Source organism: Montipora foliosa, chromosome 2 (assembly GCF_036669935.1).
Source record: "Montipora foliosa isolate CH-2021 chromosome 2, ASM3666993v2, whole genome shotgun sequence".
Lineage (NCBI taxonomy): Eukaryota > Metazoa > Cnidaria > Anthozoa > Scleractinia > Acroporidae > Montipora > Montipora foliosa.
Window position 1 is genome coordinate 56279802 of NC_090870.1, and position 22500 is coordinate 56302301.

Below are 22500 nucleotides of genomic sequence, written 5' to 3' on the forward strand. Positions count from 1 at the left end.
TTGTTATGTAATGCAATCCATCCTTTTCTGGAACGTTCTATTGGTCGTACCGTTTTGTTTTGTTTTGTTTTACGAGACATCTGGTTTGTGTCTTCTACTGGGCAAACCTGCCCAGAGGGAAGGAGCACGAACAGGACTCGAGGTCCTTTGCGAGGTGCTCCACCCTACCCTATCCAGACCAGAAAGACCAGACCACAACACCGGGAACTACATGCCCTGCTCTTTACGACAAGTGTGCGGGTTCTTTTACGTCCCACAGGATTATGAACATTGAAGGGTTGTGAGACGGGACCTCCGGCTTATCGTCCTTATCCGAGAAGACTAGAGAGTCTAACCATTTGCAGATGTAATTACAAAGGCAGCACTTTCTCCTCAGTTATTTAAAGACCCTGAGTGTTGGTCCGGCCGGAGTTGAACTCACGACCTCCCGCGTGACAGCCCGGTGCTCAACCAACTGAGCCACCGGTACGCCGTTAAATCACTGTAATAGAATTTTAAGAACAGGTTTAGAATGAAATAGGATACTTGGACGGAACACTTGCCTGCGTCTTCTCGCTATGCTTTTCACCCGGAACCGTTCGGCAACATAACACACTTGTGCTAGGCTAACACTTTATTAAACTGATGATGGTTTTTATTACTGGTAGATCGATGCAGACTTTTCCTTCGACGGTCAAATTTGCAGGTATTGTTTTGCAGCCTATGATTCGAAACTAGTAGGAATCAGTGTAATTAATTAATTTCTAGGGACAAACGTTTTAAAAAAAAAACCTCGCGGTTTAAGTCACACGCTCAGAAGTAAGAATCTGATGCTGCAAGCTATCAGAAAACTACAGAAAAATACGAACGGTTGCAAGAAAAGGTAACAAAACATTTTAACTTCTTGTTAGTACAGAAATACATTTCTTGGGTTTTTCTGTTGTATTGTTTTGGAAGAACCAAGAAGAAGACTGAAGGTACTGCTAGTGTTTGTTTATTCCCTGCAAATCCGAAGTGATTAAAAGTGTTGAATGCCAGATTTGCAAAAATCTAAAGCGAGTATAGATGAGCACAAGCATTTTACGAATTCGAGAGACCAGAAATTGACCTAATGCATAAATGGCGGCCGAAAATGTATTCTTTTGTTTATGTGCTAATGAGACTCACTAGCCGCGCTCTCAAGCAACATTTCTATTGTATTTTGTCCATGCAAACGAGGCTAGTGAGGCTAATTAGCACATAAACAAAAGAATATTTTTTTGGCCGCCATTAATGCATTCGGTCTATAAAAACAAATGAAATTCGATGAAATCAGATAAACATCAAATGAGGGCAGGGGTGCTTGCAGATTCTAAGCCCTACCATTTACATCGAAGGCTCAACCTGTCGCACCCATTACTATTTAAAAATTCTATGGGGGGTAGTGCCCCCAGGCCCCTCACCTGGATACGCCACTGCGCCAGCTTCGCTTTTCTGCTCTGTTATTTTACGACATTTAACATGATGTACATTAAATGGAAAAATATGTGTCTACTAAAGCTAAAATGTACCAAATGCCATCTACCTGGTGTTGTGACCTCACTAAGATTATATGCGTGTATATCCATGGGCAGATCAAAGCCACTAAGTTGCACTGCAGCCTCGGCACCCGTGTCTTTGTTACAGCGAATGACAGCCCCTTTAACCCAATCTGTCCAGTACAGGTGATTTCCAAAAATTGTTAATCCAAAGGGATGAGGCCCCGGAAATGGGAACCATGGTAACGTTACTCTATTGTTGTTGCTAAGATCCAAGTATTCTAGCTTGTCTTTGTGGGCATCCACCCAATATAAGCGGTTCATTTTGTGATCAAGTGCAAGACCGTTGGGCCACTGCAAATTTGAATTCACAAGGACAACGCGATTTTTACCAGTCATTGCAGCTTTTTCAATTTTTGCATCCAGGCCCCAGTCTGTCCAGTACATGATTCTATGGAGATATAATGTTGGGTCATCTAAGACAAACTTCGGAACATCTCCTTGTTTATGTAGATGATTACAATGAAACCTGCACATGATTGTGGAAGAGAGTTAGTTTTGCATTAAATAAGATATAGATTTAGCCACGCCTAAAAGCGGAGCTCCCGGGTTATTTATTCTTATTGGCTGTAGGGTTAGTGAAAATAAAAGGGTTTGGAATTTTCCGCATTTTGGTGTTTCCGGTTACTGCTTAATTAAATCTTTTTTCCTCGCTTTATTCATTTCCTAACGCACGGTAAATTCCACGGTGAATTTCATGTGAAAAACCGAAATCGCTTGAATATCACGAAGCAATGAGTTCTATATCGGCTTTTTAAGTGAAATTTACTTTGAAAGTCACCAATCAGGCGATGAATTTTTTTTTGAATCGCATGCAAATCCTTAGCAAGCGAACGGAAAAGTAAAAAATTCATTTCGGAGTCAACTGTCAATAGCCAGCGAATAGGAATCGTTAGAGAACTTTGCCAATTCAAAGTCAAAAGAGTTTTAATGGTGTACTTTATTCCACTTTATCATTCGGATCAACTGTTCCTTTATGCCCAAAAAGAATACAGATGATTGTTACTTAATTCCAGTGGAGCATAAAAATTCGAGTTTCATTCGTGAAGAAAGGAAAAAAGGGGGTATGTCCAGGATTGACCCTAATAATATGCAAGCAGATTTCAATAAGCGTCACGAAGTGTCCCCTTGCTCTTCTCCGAAACTTCAACATCAATCGTTTCTCCCCCAAATGCTGCTCTTTAAGTAAAGGTCTCGCATCGATAGGAGACCGCTCCGCGCCGCCTCAGTCCAGCTAGCAAAGCTCCGCTACTAATTGATCGAGAATATTGAAGGCACGAGACTTTTCATGATAAGCCAATTAGTAGGCTTAAAAAGATAAAAAAAGAACAGCTTTTGACACCCCCAATGAAAACCATTCAAAAATTCTAAACAGAATTAGTATTAAGCAGAGGGTAAACTCGTCCGATGCTTTTTTTTTTATCTAAGTGCCCAGCCTCGTTTTGTTTACAGAGAGTTAAGCCCGGTAACTTCATGTTACAGAAGTTAACTTTCAGACTCACTGTGTTAAATAGTAACTTTTCGTCTCTCTCCTCCACAAAGGCCCCTTTCTTTCTTCAATTCACGCTGAAGAGTGGAGAAGAGTCAAAAGAGAGAGAGAGAGAGAGAGAGAGAGAGAGAGAGAGAGAGAGAGAGAGAGAGAGAGAGAGAGAGAGAGAGAGAGAGAGAGAGAGAGAGAGAGAGAGAGAGAGAGAGAGAGAGAGAGAGAGAGAGAGAGAGAGAGAGAGAGAGAGAGAGAGAGAGAGAGAGAGAGAGAGAGAGAGAGAGAGAGAGAGAGAGAGAGAGAGATTTAGTAGCGCGGAAGACGCTGGGAAGGGATAAGAACGAAAACGAGGCTCTTCCTTTAATTTTCCCTCCGGGTTTTTGAAGGGGCTTCTGCGGAGGAGAGAGACATTTTCCTTGGAGGAGCTCCAAATTTGAGTTTGCTTTCTCTTGACATTCTCAAAAGTTCCCTTCTTGATAATGAAATTAGTTGCGATACGTACCCTTTAGGGACGTCCAGTATAATATCCCTGGGTTTATCTAAATAGCTTGTAATGAGTGACACGCGATGGGAACCGTCAAGTCTGGAGACCTCCAATCGCTTAGTCCCCGCGTCAGTCCAATAAAGATTTCGCCCGACAGAGTCTACGGCTAATCCATCCGGTGTGACCACTACATCTGTTGGCCTGAAAATATCTTCAAAGGCGGAGCCGTTATTCAGAAGAAAACGTGAAATCGTCTTCCTTGCCACATCTGTAAAGTACACTTTGCCATCTTTGAGGTCAAAGTCGAGGGCAACTGGATTCTGGATCAGTGTCGAATGACTCAAATAGGAATACGAAATTGCTGTCCCTTCGTCATTAAGACAAACTTGAAAGATTCCTGTATTGACGTTGTCACTATCAGTGTGAGCAAGCAGTAGAAAGTTCTGACATGCTGAAGAAAAAATAAATATGTAATTCCTCACGATTTAACTATTGGAGGGTAATGTGAAGTGCTAGTTTTCTACCATCATCATCATCACAATCATCATTTACCGATGTAAACCATGTGAGCGTTAGCCCTACTAATGGAATTGGGCCCCCACAAGGACAGAGAAAAACCATGACAGGGTGGGAAGTAAAACGTATTCTCGTGGCGGCATTTAGAAATGAGTTCTGTTCTTTTGTTTAATAAAGACGGCTTCTTGGCTCTAATTAAATAAAGTTTTTCTGTCAGGCACAAGTGACACCGCTTGCTTTTGTTGCTGTAGGCCGGGGCGGTCGCTAAAATACTCCAGTTTATTGTAAAATTGGTGTTGCTGTCTTTGAGTGTCCAGATATGTTTTGATAGTTCCGTGCTGTTTGAATAGTTTCTGTTCCGAAAAGGAACAGAAGGAAGGAACTTTTAAACAACGTTACACGCAGCAAAAACTTTCTTTTAAGTTTTACTTAGCAAATTTCACAAGCCGCCAACAATAGCTCTAGAAAATCGTTGTTTCACACGTAGATCAGATCATCACATTAATGAATTAATTAGCTACTTATCTAATTTGTATATAAGAAGGTATGATCTTAGTTGAATAAAGTTCTGTCTGACGAGCGCTTAGGCGCGAAACTGAGAGTAACAGAGAATCGATGCGTCCTCTTTAATCCTTCAACTTATGTCTGTATATATATATATATTTTTTGAATTAACAAGGCTGGAAATCCAACGATGTCGTCCCAAGCTAGTAGGATCCGAAGGATACACAACACTTTGCTAAAAATATTAAGTAATTTGAGTGTACAAATAGCGACAGCGAACTACTAGCAGAACCATTGAATGAAAAACATATTGCCGTGAGTGGGAATCGAACCCGCGTCCCCCTGGTTACTAGTCGGGTATGATAACCACTGCACCATCACGACAACCCTGCTGGAAACAGAGCAATCGGTGAGGTGATTGGTTAGCCGCGGGGTTCCCCGGCGTTTAACATTCAGGAACAGGACGTACATCGGATCATCCGAGGATGATTCACAGGCTACCAACTAATAACAAATTATATCCTACTAGCTTGGGACGACATCGTTGGATTTCCAGCCTTGTTAATTCAAAAATATAATTTGTTATTAGCTGGTAGCCTGTGAATCATCCTCGGATGATCCGATGTACGTCCTGTTCCTGAATGTTAAACGCCGGGGAACCCCGCGGCCAACCAATCACCTCACCGATTGCTCTGTTTCCAGCAGGGTTGTCGTGATGGTGCAGTGATTAGCACACCCGACTAGTAACCAGAGGGACGCGGGTTCGATTCCCACTCACGGCAATATGTTTTTCATTCAATGGTTCTGCTAGTAGTTCGCTGTCGCTATTTGTACACTCAAATTATATATATATATATATTGTATATATATATACAAAGCTTTTGCTTTCATGTCCAAATTGAGCACTCTACTGGGATGAGTCATTGCCGCTAGCAATTGCGCATGCTCACTAGCTCGCTAGTTTGAGCACTCTGGCATGGCTTAGATGTACCACATGTGTGGGACATTTGGGGTGGCTTTATAAGCTTAACCTCCATCCCAGACATCAGCACTGCACTGATGAGGCCCAGAAGGCCGAAACAGTACTGTCTGCAGTTAGTTATATATATATATATATATATAACTAACTGCATGCCGGGAGTCAGCAAGCATAAAGCATATTGACGAATGCGCAGCGGGATTGACTACTCCTAACCTAACCCTAACCCTAACCCTTAGCGCGTGCAAAATCAGACAAGACAAACCAATAAAAGGAATAACAGTCTTTCAAAAAGAGCTGAAACTAAGTCAGTTTGCCGACGATACAACTCTTTTATGCAATGATTGCCATTCGGTCAATCGAGCTATCACGGTTCTTAATTCCTTTGGAAATCTATCTGGCCTCAGACTGAACCCGTCAAAAACCAAAGCGCTTTGCTTAGGGTCATCAAGAAATTGCAAGGACGAGCCCTTTAACTTTAAGTGGCCTAAAGAACCGCTTAGAGTCCTTGGAACCTATATTTCATACGATGAGAAACAAAACGAGGAATTCAATTTTAAAGGCAAGATGCAAAAACTTGACATCATTCTTGGCATATGGAACTCTAGGAACCTCACTCTTTTTGGTAAGTGTCTTATAACGAAATCCCTTGGCATCTCACAGTTAGTTCACCCACTGAGGGATATCGATCGTTATAACCCACCGATTAATTTCTGCGGGGTCTCATTGGATAAAACTGATCACGTGATACAAAATCGGACGATGGTTATCAGAGGATATCCGCCTTCCGATTTGATATCCGTCGTCTGATTTAATTTCGACAAAAGAAAAACCAAGAAACGAGCAAACGTTCAAGGTAAACTTTTAATTGGTCATGGAAAGCAAAAAAGACTGAAATGCTGGTTGACAGTGCCGTTCCAAGAAACACTAAAAAATCCACAAAATATGCTGTGAACGTCTTTGAATTGAGTTTTTTTTTTTTCAGCATAAACAAACTAAAGGTTAATTACATTTTATGTGACAGAGCCTATTTATCAAGCTACTACGGTATATAATTTTCGTCCAATTTTTATCGTGGAGAAGAGAAAAGAGGTTCCAAAAGACTCTTGAAAACATAGAGTCGACAGAACTGTCCACTGCGTTGAGGTGATTTTTCGTGGGAGCAAGAAAAGTTGAAGGAAAGCCATACAGCCGCGATACGATAAAAACCATTCGTGTTGGGCTGGACTGATTTCTGTCATGTTCCCCACATAGACTACACAGACAGACTTTTCTATTATTCGTGGCAGATAATTTCAGTCGGTTAACGAAGCATTAAATGCTATTTTAAAGGATCTCGCTCGCTTCAGCAGAAAAATCAACTCCATTCTCGTTCAACGTTCAATGTTCATCCGCCGTCGTTATTTCATTCTTCCAAAAGACACGTAAAAATACTAAGCATTTTTGTGAAAGACTGTTAATTCGTCGGCTGTCCACTTTTCGAACCATATAATTGCAAAAACATTTAGAAACGAGATGCTTCCGTGAAGCATACACTGGGTTGCCTGTGGTACGTGTTACAGAAAATCAGAAGGCACTGAATTGTGTGGTATTGAACTACAGCATTCCAGTCTCTGAAGAATAACAAATAAAAGAGAAGCGAGAAACATCGGCTTCTGGGCTGACATGTTGATAATTTTCAAGTTCCCCCACAACTTCTTTTCACCGCAAGTTTAAGCGTGCCCTCTGAACATCTGACAGCTTTGCTGAATACCAAAGTTCACTGAAGTTATGCCATGTCCGGCGGGGTTAGTATTTGGATGGAAGACCAAAACAAATATACCCCTCAAGAAACAGAAGCATCGGACCGAAAATACTATTAACGCTAACAAATGCGAATTCAGCAAGGTACAGATTTTGTTAGCTTGCTTTATGCAAAACAAGAACATCATTCTAAAAGCTTATTCTACGCAAAAAGTAGGTTCTGGAGGTAATTTTGAGAGTGGAAATCAAGGTTACGCGGCAGACGGCAAATAGAAACTCACGATTTAATTAACTTAACACACGAGAAAGACGCTAACCTCATTTTGACAAGAAAATGCTTTACTATTGCCATACAAACTATCCAGTTAAGCCCGCATATCATAAAACAAGATGAATTAATAAAGGCCACCTTTTCCAGCGAACAGTTTTTTGAAACAAACAACATATTTGCTATTAGAGGCAAGAACCCCTTCTATTTCATTATGTGCGTGAAGAGAAGAAACTCAATCGTGTCAAATATGCGCAATATTGCAACAAACTAAATTTCAGGATCAAACCGTTTACATGAAGAACCTTTTCCTTGAATAATGAAGCACAAAACACACGACAAGCTTTCTTTTAAATAATTCTTGGCTGTCACATTTCCAATTATTTTATTTACCTGAAGTGACTGTGCAGAGTTGATCACAGATCCACGTAAAGTGTTCAATTCGTTCTCTGTCTTTGTTGAACCCATAAGTTACCAGAGAATTTTCCATTTGGTTTCAGTGTTCTACATAACAGCACACTTGGTAAATATTATTTAATTTTAGAAATACAGCTCACTTTGATTTCGGCTCGACGGGCGATAGATTGTTGTAGAAGTCCATTACTCGTCGCTTTTGAGATTCCAGGTGTTGGTTTTTCACCGCCTGCGTAGTTTATCCAACTGACTTTCCATTATTGAGCTCCATAAGGGTATATTTTGTTTAAGGATCCACTAAAACGCCATTCGCGTTACATGACTTTCGACGCCATTGCAGGCTAAGTTAATTATTCTACTGTGTCCACCAGAGAAATCTACGCAGTTCCACTACCCACTCGATCCTAAGAAAATACGCGCAGAAGGCTCTATGCACAAAGACACCACTTACCAGGGGAGTGACATGCAAGACTTTTACCGACACGGAAAAAAAAAATTAAAAAAATTAAACAAACAAACTAAACGCAGACCTCGACTGGGTTTGCCATACTGGCAAACCAGTAAAAAACCTTGTTTTCATTTACGTTCTCAAGCTTTTGATCTTCGGGCGTTGTAAAGAGCATACTTGATATGACAACCCGTCAACATTCCTCCAATTATTGTAAATTGAAAATCGAGCAAACCAATCAACTTGCGTTTGTTGATTACGCCAACTGCAATCGCGCCATGCACATAACGAAAGTTTCCCTTTTGTATCTATAAAGTACATTCTCCTTGAGAAATTAATCGGAGGGTTATAAAATAAATAAACCCCTTTGCGGCTTGCTGGTATATCGGAGGATAATGCCCTCGGCTGAAAGATTGTCCTCAAAATTTCACAGTCGCCCTCCTCGAAGCTTCGCTTCTCGGCCAACTGTTCACTTTTCGGACAATCTTTCAGCCTTGGGCATTATCCTCCGATATACCAGCCGCCGCAAGGGGTTTATTTACTAAATAAAGCAACAATTATTACTCGGAATACCTGAAGGGTATCCGAGCTATAGGTTTTTCACCATTTGCCACAAAAATCCGGCAATTTCTGTTGGAATGTAAATGGTAAGCTTATTTTGGTCTTCCCAAACGAAAAATTTCCGGAGAAAACAGGATTTTTTGAAAGGTAGTCCAAATTTCCCAAACGGAATTTCCAATAGACCTAATCGGCTAACTCAATGTTGTACCCAATTCAAATCTCCCGGGAATAAGATTCCCTGTGAATTGTATTTGCATGATAATGTAGCATTCATATTTAAATGATATGGAAATACCTGGAACAAAACGTTTTATTCCCAAAGGGTTTGAATTGGGTACAACATTGAGTTAGCCGATTAGGTCTATCGGAAAACGTGTTTACATTTGCATACTCCCATGATTTTGCGTTCCTCCAGACTCTCTCGGTAACCTTGAACGGATTTTGTAAATGGTACACGCCGTTTCCAACTAAATTTCCCATTCGGGAGTTTTTGCTTACCATGTGAACAAACCTAGCACCAACCGGTTACTGCTTTGTAAATGGTAAACGACCGTACTTTCGGTGCAACGAAATGCACAAAGAATGTCATGTATTCCGAGCAATTAGGACACGGGGATTTCATTGGTTAAGCTATGCGTGTAACCCCTAGGGAGAAGTTGTAATTGAAAATAACATGCAAAACAAACGCACTCTTGAACTAAAAGAAAAACATAACGTTCACAAAAGCGAATGAAAGGATCCTACTAAGAATTTTTTACATCTCAGTGATACTGGCTTAAGTCGACTGAAACGTTAGATTGTTGCAAAATCCACGTTTTCTATGTCTCATGTGGGTCGTTCAGTGCAGCAAAATGGACAGTAGCGGGGTGGTGATTTCATTGTCTAAAAGCTACTCACTTAACGAAACTATACTTTTTCATGCAACAACACCAAGGATTCAAACAGCTTCAATTCTTACAGAGTTCGATGAAAATCCGGATTTATAACATGCGGTAGGGCAAAAAAGCGATTGTGTTGTGTTGGAGTTTCAGTGTCAAAGTACAAACGGGTACGAACACTCTTTATTTTATCCTTATAACTCGTTTTTCATTATTGTTTTATTTTACCCACAGTCTACATTTTACCCCCGGTCTGCAGTCTGCAGTCTGCGTTTTACACTGACCGAATTACAAAGAGGACTACTCTCAAAAATATCACATTGTGATAAGCGTTCTCTGTTAATTCAGTAAAACGTATGAAATGCTTGTTGGTGTGTATTTATTGACTTAACCAATATAATCTTTGTTGTACATAGGGTGCGTTTTCAAAACAACTTTTTTCGGATTAAGGTTTGTTTAAAGAGAACTATCTCTCGCAAATATCACATTGTGATAAGCGTTCTCTGTTAATTCAGTAAAACGTTTCAAATGTTTGGTGGTGTTTTTTTATTGACTTAACGATAGCGTTCTGCGAATAAAATTGTTCGAGTTAGTCCGGTCTCGAATGTTTCATATTCTGTATGTCTGAACAGAACTGCATTATCAGAGTCACAGTATTTATTTAAGCGCAACGCAACATGTTTGTTTTAAGGTTACGATAGTCAAATAGTCGAAGAGCAATCATTTATATCAACTTATCACTAGAGTATCTTTTAATAAAGCGTTTGAAATGTATATTGTTGTTTGCTCACTGCGTCAAATATTGTGAAAAGTATTTTGAAATACGATATGAAACCAACTCCCGCTTCACCATACAACAGTGTAAAACGCTTCTCAAAATCCAAAGGTTTTTTCAAGCGTTTTCAGAATAGGCTTTATTCAAATCTGTTGAGTAGGCTTTCTTTGTGTCTGTGCACTGAAGGATGTCTTTGTGTATTCTTACATAAAAAGATTGCATTTACCCGTGTTTCAACGTGTAACAACGGAGTTCACGTTTGTTAAAGCGTGAAAGAGTGCTCCTCTTTTCCACACAATATGGTCTATATTCTTCCTTCTTTACGCTTCGATCGCCTCTATGCAAATTTAGTTTAAAAAGAACAAAGCGTTTGTGGACTTGTCCAGGCGTGTAAAGCCTTTTGTGTATGTGTTTTAAAATTCTGTTTGACTCGCTTCAAAACAATAGGTATTTGCGTTTTGATTGGCTCTCGATGAGGTCATGGTTGTTTCTGATTGGTTTACGACGAGGTCATCTGCTGTGGTTGTGATTCGTTTAATTTCTTTTCCTTAGTCTTGTCTTTGCTTTGCTGCCATCTCTTATTCACAGTTTAACTCCAGAGCAGGACAGAGCTCTCTCTCTCTCTCTCTCTCTCTCTCTCTCTCTCTCTCTCTCTCTCTCTCCAAACCAGGCTAGTAGCATACCGATAAAAATGATATGCATACACAGTACTATTTTATGCGCACCTTACGAAACATTATTTTAGGGTTACGCACGTGTTGTTGTTTCACGTGTTAGGGTTACATCTGCGTTACGTCATGCCCAAACTTGCCCCTAATTTATGCACGGGCCCTTCTTAGGGTTACACGGCGTGGTCAGCTGCATGCCCCAACATGCCCCTAATTTATGCACGCCCTGCGCAATTGTTTTCGTGGTTATAATATATGCACATGGGATCGAGGTCTTTGGATCTGAATCATTGCATACAACTAATAAATTTAGCGTCAACTTGAACTTAAATGTTTCATCAAGCAATGTTAGATAGTGTTTTGCCACTATCTCAACATGTGGAATCCAACTTTGCTCGATAGTCTGGCCAGGGCTTTAGGCTAGTAACGAAACCGCTTTATTCGTCCAATCGACGCACAAAAAGGACGTGTAAACGTATTACTTTTTGAGTTGTCTTGACGCTACCACATTTATATCTATATTTCAAAGTATCTTTTCACTATTAGAGACGATTAGTTTCAAAATATAATAGAGATTACTTTCCAGGCATGCGAAATGTTCACATCCGATTTCCGTCCATGGGTCATTAATGTCACGTGCTAGTTTGTTATGATAGGCCTCTTTCGATATATTAAAATTCATCTTGATAGTGAGGCAGTGAGGACAAAGACAAAGGAAAGTGGATGATATGTAAATAATTTTCACATTCACTTTCAACGTGTTTCTATAGTTTTTTTTTATCAAGCTGCATAAATGGCCTATTCTCTGCCGGGCCTTATTCTCGCGGCGGCCGTATTGGCCAAAGACAATACATTTTGTACCCCGAGCCTCAAGCTGAAATGCTTGGGAACGAGTTTCGGTGCTCAAAAAGAAAAGGTTTTTTATCCCTCGGGACTCAACATAGCCCCCGTGTAATTTTAGCAATCTCTCTCATAAGTCATACGTCCACCGCTGTCAGGATGGGTTTCCGTATTTATCTTGAAACTTGAGGCACGATAAGCCTGATAATTATTACAATTATTTGTGTTCCGTGATAAATAAAAAACAGGAAGAGAAGACTTGGGTATTGCGGTTTTGTGGTTTCTGCAATTTAGTAGAAGCATAGTTCTACTAACTACGGTAGGAGTAAGTTGGGTAAGTGCATTCTGAGGCTGTCCCAGACGACTCTGTAAAACTGCCTTTTAATAAATGAGTGACAATTGAAAGATTAAATGACACATCCTGCAGATGAAGAAGGTTTCACTATAGCTTACTAGGTTTGGCAACATAATAAGAAGAGCCTTCTCGCTTCTGTATATATAATCCTAAAGTTTGTCAGAGAGCTTAAGTCTGGTTTAATGTCTTTACAATTACAATTCAAGTGAGACGAAAGTATCAATCCTAAAGCCACAAGAATCTCCTTTCATTTTTTTTACAAAATTAAACTACTTGCAGTAAACAACATTTTAAAAGCATTGAAGCGTTGAAAGTATTGCAGCGCTGGAGATGTTATCGGAACTAGCCCTCTAGGAACTTCTGCAAAAGAGCACGAAGTAATGTTGGAGTACAGCTTTTTAAGGGAAATATGTATTGTTTCATCGTTTCATCAGGTGGTACATTGTAAATAGCGAGACAATCCTTAGACGAGCTGTATTGTCTTCGTCCTAATCGTCTGACATAGCTCTCTAAGAACTGAAAGAGTTTTCTACAAACTTCTAAGCTGTTGGTCACAAAAGTGAAAATGATACATTCATAAAAAAAATCATACCTTTGGTCGAAGAGAGTACAAACAAAAGCAAAAGTGCCAACTTCAAACATTCTTCCATGGTTACGTTCATCCAGAAATGCAAGCACCCATTAGCGCCGATTTAAAGCCTGAATATCCAAAGGAATAGCCACTTTCGATATATTAAAATTCAGTCCTAAACAAAAGGCATTATCTCCAGGCTATGGGGAAAAAGAGGCTACAAGTAGCCTATACTCGGGCCTGCAAAAGTACAGTGGTGTATCGTTAATTTAGTACTAAAGAAAAGAAAAGAGAGAAGTCTGCCCTTCTTACATCGGCCTTACTTTGCGATTCTCATGATGTTCGACTGTGTATGTAGTGAATACCCAGACCCAGATTATCTTCATTACAGGTGGTGCCAATGACCACTGGACCATGGAAACGAGGTAATTTTTCTGCGTCCATTTTAGTTACATTCGAGTATATTCTTGTTTCATTCAGTTCGTGGAACGACCCGTTTCGAAGCCGACGCTTGACTTCTTTGAGTGTGGGTCTACCGCGAAAAGTCTATGCCTTTCTTTGTATGTGTTTTGAGCGCCCCAAGAAGAAATCGATTAAGCCAACGCAACGTCGATCTTCAGTAATCCCAAACAACGCATGACAGTGCTCTTCATGATCTTGGATTACGTGGTTTTCTTTAAATAACGATTGTAAACAGCACCACGTGGCTTGTATTGTGCATTACCCAATCAAAAAACCGCCACGTGCTTTCTATTGTGCATTGCCCAATCAAACACCGCTACGTTTTTCTATTGTGCATTTTGCTGCACAGGAAAAAAAAAAATGAAATCTGTACTCGAGATGATGCCTTTTGTTTAGGACTGAATTTTAATATGTTGAAGGTGGGCTATTCAGTTTTCCCAAATAAGAGTATGTTGGATATTCAGGGAGCTGAAGGCAAAAAGCACCACTGCGCCATCCCTGCACCACACAAGCTTCTTCCCCTGGTATTTTCTGGTGCTAAAAGGTAGGAAAAGAGCAACCGCCTTCAATTCGGTTAGTGTACGTGGTGCACTGCAGAGCATAGATCAGTTAAATGTGTTTGATGCGTAACTGAGCTATGTGTCCACCGGTATTTAGCTTATTAAAATTAAATAGGGTTCCTCTGCCACTGAGGCCGCTCAGGTTTGAAAGTTTGGATTCCGGCAGAAAGTTTTATCTCCCCTTGCACACGAGAGCAAAATTTCAGAGGTGAGAGCATTAGCCTCCTATCAATGTGGCTCGGGTTCGATCTCTGGACTCGGCGTCACATGTGGATTGGGTTTGTTGGTTCTCTACTCTTCTCCGAGAACTTTTTCTCTCAGTACTCCGGTTCTCCTCTCTCTCTCTCTCTCAAAAAAAAAATTGATTTCAGTTTGCAGTGTCCCCAATAAACCTTTCTCGCTTGAACATTTCGTTTTCCCAATACAGCTCATGTGATAATATTGAGGAGGTTTGGTCCTTTGTTTTGCTCATTAAAAAGAGTGCATGCAGACATATTCATGCTTGCATGCACTCTTTCCGAAGTTGTTATGGTCTGCCGAAACAATGACAAGGCGAGTAAGCAAAGTTACAACGGATTTTCTCTGTTAGTTAAACAAAGTGTTGAAGTCTCTTGTCTGTGGTTAATTATAAAAACAGAGAACATAAATAACTGCCAATGGAAATTAGGGAAATTAGGCACTTACGCAAAAGGAAAATTTATTTTTTTTGCCATCCGCATTTTGCATCAAAAACAGTCTATCAGTGAATAAATACCATTGTCTCTTATCTCGGCAAGTTTTGTTAGACTCGCTTTTAAGAAATTGAATTGAGGCATTTCTCTTTTTGGTTTGGGACTGAATCAGTAATGCAGGAAGTACGAATGAAAGATTCACAATATTAATTGACTCTCCTTTTTAACATGACAAACATTCTTTAATATAACAAGCGTCGACAAAAGACTTTGGACCGTATCTACTGGCTGTTCCACAACAGTGCTCTCCACCGGAAGTTGCACGAAATGCTTTCACTTTCGAGAAGAAAGTTAAAGTTTCAGTTTGAAGGATTAATTTCGATTTTTGACTTTTTTGCTACCCTTCTCTTCGAATGTCTAGCTACGCCATGACCCTTCCTAATAAAATGATATAAACAGTGAAATAGACCATATTCGTATTCTCAGTATTGGACTGGAACTAGCTTGCAATGGAGGCTAATGCGGGGGGATCTTTTCAAATGTAAACACCGTTAATACATACCCCCGCGTTAGCCTCCTTTGCAAGCTAGTTCCAGTCCAATACTGAGAATACGAATATTTTCTATTGACATATTCAAATGCGCTTTACAAGCAACCAGTCTGTGGGTGACATCGGACGTCAGCATGTACATGTTCCAGTAGCAGCTGCTTTCTTTGAGATCATTAGCAATTTCATCCAACTCACTCAACCCGTGAATGAATGAAATGAGGCCTGAGCACAACACTGGGAACTCCATGCCCTACTCTTTGCGAACAAGGTGGGAATTTAGTAATTAAAATTGTTGTGAAAGGGGGCCTACGGGTTTATCGTCCTTATCCGAGATGCCTAAAAAGTCTCACTATTCAGATATCATCGCAAAGGCAGCACTTTCTCGTCATTTAAAGACCCTGACTGTTGGTCCGTACGGAGTTGAAACCAGGACCTCACGGTAATCTGATGATCAACCAACTCTGTCAACTCACGCGAATACGAGCGACTAAGAATGGTCATCTCAATAATAATATTGCTGAACACCATTCAAGAACGAATTATCGACTGGGACGCCGCAAAGTGCTTAATTAACCTACTGTACGAACTTTTACCAACGAATTACACTTGAAAGCTGGTATACAAACTTAGAACACACTACATTAGACGGTTGCCAACCTTTACCCGCGCCTTACAATCGATTACTTAACAGAAAGGCAAAAGAAAAAAAAAAGAAAAAAAAGAAAAGGTACTTTATTTAAGTGTCTAACCGTTCTAGCGCTGAAGCACTCCTTGGGGACTCTGTAAACTGAAATCAAAAATTAACGCAAATCAAGAAAACCTTTACTACACACTTTTTCCTCTCATCTTACAAACCTACTGCCATCTTCACTCACAAACCGGATAGTAATGCACCAATCACCACTCACCATCCTCACAACCAATCACCTTACTTTTCCCATTAACAATCGCAACACAGACCTGAGAATCACTACATTTGTTTGAATTTCCAACCGTCACTTCACACAAATAGTGAAAAGAAAAAGCTGCGCCATCGTTGAAATAAACTTCAGCGATAAAAAGCTCAAGGCTCATTTAAGTGTAAGAGTTGCAGATTTCTCTGCATTATTCTCCCCTCTTCAATCCTATCCCACCCTCTTCAATTATCTTTCCCAATCGATGACTCAAAGGGATTATGTCAGGCAAAATGATGTCATTTCATGACACCCAAAATGCCCCAACAAGTAGATCATGAAACAATGCAATGACTTAAAACTGCTGAACATCATAAAAGAAATACAGCAAAAGGAATGAGAAGCATGGATGGACACAAATGGACAAGATTGAAACGGACTGCGTTTGGGTAATCTTGAATAAAGTTGACCCGACATTTTTCAAGTTTATGTTAAATCGCCTTGATAAAGGTCGTTTTTGCTCAAAACCTTTCGATCTTGTGTGTGATGTAATAATAATTTTATCAGTGAAGGAATTCCATTTTACCATTTTCAAGTTTTAAACTCGTGATTGACTAAAGATTTGCTTGAAACACCCTAAAATATAGTAACGTAGCCATTTTACTGAACTTCTCTATACTGAAAAGAAACTAAATTGTTTTGGGAAGGGAATACAGTTCGTGAAATATTCTGCATCTCGTTCGTAAAGGAGCCTTTCCGTTTTCGGTTTGAACGGAATAGCAATGATTTCGTCATTCTATCCCCGAAAAAAAAAAAAAAAAAACACGAAATCGTTTGCAGGGGCCCTCTGTCCTCCATTCCGAGGTTCACGTATTAGCGATGCCTGTGCTTGAATTGTGTGCAGGTGAAAATGCCGAATGTGCCGTCGTCTCTACCAACGCATTTTACGCTTGCCCTCACTTTTTTTTAGCAGATTCTTTCAATTCGAAAGGTGCGGAGGACAGAGAGGGAGAGAGAAAGAGTGTGTGTGTGTGTAGCCCGCAGACTGAATTTGTGCAATTGTAAGTGTGTCCAGGAAAGAAATGTGTATCTGGATTGCGGGTTATCGACGAAAGATTGAAGTGATCCTCGAAGTTATTAGGACAATGTGTCCAGACCATTCAGTCTCGTTTCCAGGGCGCCTTTCCCAGTAAACATCTGGGCGGGGCTGGATGCGGAGAGTTAGCAGAGAAAAGCTTTGGGAACGAACTTTGAGATTATTCTAAGAACCAGTGCGGAAAAACTCTTCTATCCTCCTAAGGCTTACAGCTTACTGACTGTATGTGTTCACTGTCACATTCTGCTATAAGAACAATTTTGACCGTTAAGCCGCGTTTCCCTTAGGCCATGACGTCGAACCAAACCGTTTCCCGTCCGACCCTCCTGCTCCGGCAATCAACAACTACATGCTATAAGCTCTCAGATAATGCTCACACTGTAATTGGTCAATTTAGAGGACCGTCGTCGCTGGTTGTACTGCAATTTGCAGCTTCGATTATTGCCCTGGTGCTCGTGCATTCGGTTAATAAACGTATGTTGAAAGAAAGCAGGCTGCAACTAATAATGTACTCTGATATCTCTATCTAGGATAGTACGCGCGCTGGGATTCGGTCTGTACTCACGACCTCGGTCAAGATTCTACCATATAGGCCTCCTGCTCGGTTAATACGGCTCGCTTTATTTTATAACCGGCTAAATTTGAATTTTCCATAAAACATTCTCTATGAAGTTTTTCGTGTCGTTTCTCGTAAAACTGTTCGAATCTTGCAAGCAGCTATTTCAAACAGCCAAGAAGATTTCGTTTTTCTGGTTTTGACACGGCAATCAACTTTGTGGGAGTTGAACCTTCCGCTTGACCTAAACTATTTCAGTTTCCTTTCCCGTGCGGCTGATTAAACAGAAACAAGTGAAGCTATGATCTTCGCAGCTATGAACGTAATTTTTGCAATTGCGTAAAGGAGCCTGAAAAATTCAGGATTTCAACGGGATTTGAACCCGTGACCTCGCGATACCAGTGCGACGCTCTAACCAACTGAGCTTTGAAGCCACTGACGTTGGGAGCTGGTCATTTGTGGGTTCTAATGTTCCCGTGAGGAATGAATCAACGATGAAATGATATATGAAATGGATCATATATGAACTGCGGATATGAAATCAATTGAAGCTATGATCTTCGCAGTTATGAACGCAATATCCGCAGTTCATGTATGATCCATTTCATATATCATTTCATCGTTGAAACATCTTACTAACCTCGTTTTAACGTAATGTAAAATTACGGGTAAAAACTCGGTCCGTAATTTTTCAGTACGGACCTCGATCTCGGTTAGTAAGAGGTATTCACAGTCTCCGTACGCGGTTATTACTATTTATCATATGACTAGCTCCGTGAGCGGGCAACATGAACCAAATCCCGCGCTGTGATTGGCTACCCGAGCGGACAATTGCAAGATGGAGCTATACTGCCCGCTCGGGATTTCTCGCTTGGTCCCGCAAGATCAAAGATTATCCCAGATAATAAATCCTTTATTGACCAAGCTCGTTCGGTCAAGATGGCTGGGTATTCGCCTCGTTCTTTTTTTTGCGTGTTTATGGAACTCGACTTTGTCTCGGTCCATAAACATGCAAGTAAAGAACTTGGCCAATATGCAGCCATCTTGACCTCACGCTTGGTCTATAACCCATATATATAGATAAGTAGATTTGTGGAGATTGACTAATTCAAACATATTATTTGCTACTCCGAGTTTCAAGCTTCTCGCGAAGCAATCATCAGGCGACTGCCAAGGATAACGGATAAAATATAGGATATACAAGTCTGCAAATTTGAAATTGTATAGTGTAACTTATCGAGGGACGGATTGGTTGCGTAAACAAGCTTACATAATGGTTGATTTTAACAGAAATTTCTCGGAGTGTCTGCAACTTGATGTCAGTTCAGTGTTGCCATTTTTCGGTTTACAAATTATGAACTATTTATCCCACAAACACAAATTACATTTTTTGCTGATGTTTGAATATGATCTCGCTTGTTTCACATGGCTTCACTATACGCCATTTAATGCAATAACCAATGTTCCTGTCTTTCAGAGACCATATATAGTTACCGAATTTAGTTGCGTTCTTGTACCTTTCATTTCTAAAAGAGCACGCGTGATTCCCGTATCGTGATTTGAAATCTGTGTCGCAAAGACGTTTGTATGCTTCTTTTGTGGATGATGTTGTGACCTCTGCTTGGTAAATAATGTTGCATGTGTTACAGTTTCCATTCATAGGACAAGAATTTTTATCTCGGCAATTACAGGTGAATTTTGTTGTGGTTTGAAAATGTTAATGAAGGTTTTGGAGTTGCTCACGGTTTTGGCGTTGAACACTTTGTGTAGGAGACGGAGAGCAGGGGCTGCACAGTGGCGAGAGCACTCGCCTGCCACTAATGTGGCTCGGGTTCGATTCCCGGTCGCGGCATCATATGTGGGTTGAATTTGCTGTTCGTTCTCTCCTTGCTCCGAGAGGTTTTTTTCCGAGAACTCCGGTTTTCTCCTCTCCTAAAAAAACAACACTTCCAAATTCCAATTCGATCCGGTATGCGTGGTCACATATTGAACGACTTCCTGAGCGCTCTTAAGGTGTTCCGTGGGTAAACAAACAAATTTAAAAAAATCCAATGAAAGTCCCATGGTGACGTCAAGCTTTAATTTTCATTGTTTCCATATATTTATCAAAGATGTCACATACAACCCCTTATGTTTCGATCACAACAGGCGCCACAGTCACTTTCTTCAGTTTCAGCACCTTTCCTATTTCTTTACCAAGTAGTTGGTGCTTCTCTAAGTTCTGCACTTCTTTCTATTTTATTCTTGCATCCCCGTTTCTAGCTTATGTTGCCATGAAAGTTATTGACTCATCACATGAAGACAAAAGCAAATTTGTGACCTCAATTCTAGATGTTACGACTCAGTAATTTGACGTCAACATGTCGCTGCGGTTTAAGTAATAAAAATTGTATTTACTTTTGTATATATGAATGATACTTTGTTTTACTTATCTCCTTTTACTCAGAGATATTAGCCGCTTGCAGAAGCTACTCTGTAAATCCGAGGTTTTAAATAAAGGGGATGCATTATGTTATGGATTGATGTATGCATGTATGACAAATTCTGTGGCCGTAGCTTTCGATTGGCCATTTCCAACGAGAATCTAATATTGGCCTGTGTGGGCGTAACCACTCCAATAAGACTGTTGAAAAAAGCTTAAACCAGCAGTTCTTTTCCCGCTATTGTAGTGCGGGGTTGATAGCAAACAACACAAGAGGCAAAGAAGCAAATCAGGTAGACCCTAATATCTTTTGTAGATTACCTTTTTCTTTAAGCTTGCGTCCGCGATATATGTCAGTCTTCTTGTGCACGAACTAAATGAAGGATTGAGTATGATTGCACTCACCTTTTTTTAATTTGTCAACACAAGTCGACGTGGATCCTGGCCGTGTAGTAAATTTATGCTTGATAGAGCCACAGCAAGCAAGCAGTTTGAACAGGCAAGAGCAGGCTCGCCCTTATGACCTTGATTACTTTAATGCTAATTCCTATAAGCTATTAAAGTCTGAGCATGCTATACATATTGAAATAAGTAACATCTGTGTTAAGCCGATGTCTTCGGAACCCTGCGATGTAAACTGCTATCAACAAATTAATCTTTGGAGTCTTCCACGCCATTCAGAGCGCCGGAAACCATTCAGAAAATATCATCACACTTAAAGGATCATTGCATTGCTATCTATTGACTGGCAAGGTAAATTATGTCCGGGTTTCCAACACATGATCAATATAGTAAAATTTTTAAAAGAAACTGAAACAACAGAGGATAAAACTGTTTAAAGCTCTCATGACCCAAAACGTGCGGCATGGGTAGCTTAAACTGAAGAAAACTCAACAATGAGGCTAGAAAGCTTCAAGTTAGCCTTTCATAACTTCAATTCGATGATACAAACAAGTTATTAAAATCCCAAAACGGTTAATTCAAAAGCTCTTTTGCTTTTAGTGTGCTATGAAAGAGTTTTGAACTAAGAATTCAAAGAACAAAAAAAAAAATGTATAAATTGAGCATTGCTTTACTGCTCAGTTACTGATAAAAGTAAAGGAACTTTAAGTGTCTAGTGGTTCTAGCGCTGGAGTACTAATTTGGGACACTGAAACTACAGAAATTACAGAAATTAACAATTAACGCAAATGAAGCTTAATGTTGGTATGTTTACTGATATGTTTGTTGATGAACACAACTATTTTTTTGTTCTGGAGTGAGCTTTCGCCTCTAGTTCTGGCTCACTTGTCGGCAAAAAACTTGTAGGAAACCATTTTCCAAATGACAAATGTTTGAATGTTGCAGGGACATGACATGGTTGAGTTACCTTCACCCTTGACTTGGAGCTTCGAGAAAAACAACATGCAAGTCCAGTGTTTGCTGGCAGCCATTCTTTTATCTTTGCTTTCCTCTGCAGAAGGTAAGCGATGCTAGCTTAATATTGCTGAATCTTTCTAATTGAATTTCAGTGATAATTGACAACTTCAAAGGTGTCGTTGCTCACATAGTAAAAGAGTTTCATGGTTGAGTGATGCCTTCAACTCAAAATACGGTGACAGCCTGCTCGGAATAGATCGAGGGAATATTTCGTTTAGACATCAATAGCACAGAGTGAGACAAATATGGTTTTATTATATCATATGGTGTTTTAAAAGAACACGCCATCGAATGCGGAAAACTTCCTTTCTGTTAAGTGCGTCTTATTTGCATACCAATTAAATGAACGAACGAGTGCGGCGCTACATTTCTTTTCAATACTTGTGGGCCACCCTTCTTTCATACGTTTTGCTGATATTTTTCTTTGATGATCATAAACTAGGGATTACTAAAAAAAAAAGAAATCGAATAAACAATACAGACTGCTGGGCCACTTCTACCCATATCATTTAAATTCATGTCCGGGCTAATTTGGGGTTTGCGTAAAATCAGAAATCTGGAATCCGGGATCCGGAAAACGAAAACCGAGAGGGAAAAAAGAAATAAGGAATTCGGAATAAGAAACCCGGAATCCGATAGAAGAACTTTTAAAACCAAAGTCGCTTGGCTAACACTAATTTGTGAAACGATACCAAACTAAACCAAACCAAACGAAATAATATAGAAACAATACTAATCATTCATTAAAGCTAACCGTAGGCCTAATTAGGCCTAAACAAACCGTTTACAGACGCTAGCATGCGCATTAGGCATGTTTCGGTTTAAGAT

The 22500-nt window shown here is 40.1% G+C and overlaps 2 protein-coding genes across 4 annotated transcripts in view; one reads left to right on the forward strand and one right to left on the reverse strand.

Moving 5' to 3' along the window:
• LOC137993640 (uncharacterized) overlaps window positions 1–20726 on the reverse strand; it is a 48150-nt gene extending 27424 nt beyond the window's left edge. For 2 of the 3 annotated variants that reach the window (XM_068839602.1, XM_068839601.1), the window contains exons 1-4: window positions 20659–20726; window positions 13065–14042; window positions 3542–3974; window positions 1544–2025 (exon numbers count right to left, since the gene is read on the reverse strand). In XM_068839602.1, the coding sequence (XP_068695703.1) occupies window positions 1544–2025; window positions 3542–3974; window positions 13065–13134 (985 nt within the window). In that variant the 5' untranslated portion in view covers window positions 13135–14042; window positions 20659–20726. The remainder of the gene's footprint in view (window positions 1–1543; window positions 2026–3541; window positions 3975–13064; window positions 14043–20658) is intronic. The other variant, XM_068839603.1, reaches the window with a different exon arrangement.
• Window positions 20716–22500, forward strand: part of LOC137993642 (low-density lipoprotein receptor-related protein 6-like) — a 20117-nt gene continuing 18332 nt past the window's right edge. The window contains exons 1-2 of the mRNA XM_068839605.1: window positions 20716–21006; window positions 21601–21715. Of these exons, the coding sequence (XP_068695706.1) occupies window positions 21610–21715 (106 nt within the window). The 5' untranslated portion in view covers window positions 20716–21006; window positions 21601–21609. The remainder of the gene's footprint in view (window positions 21007–21600; window positions 21716–22500) is intronic.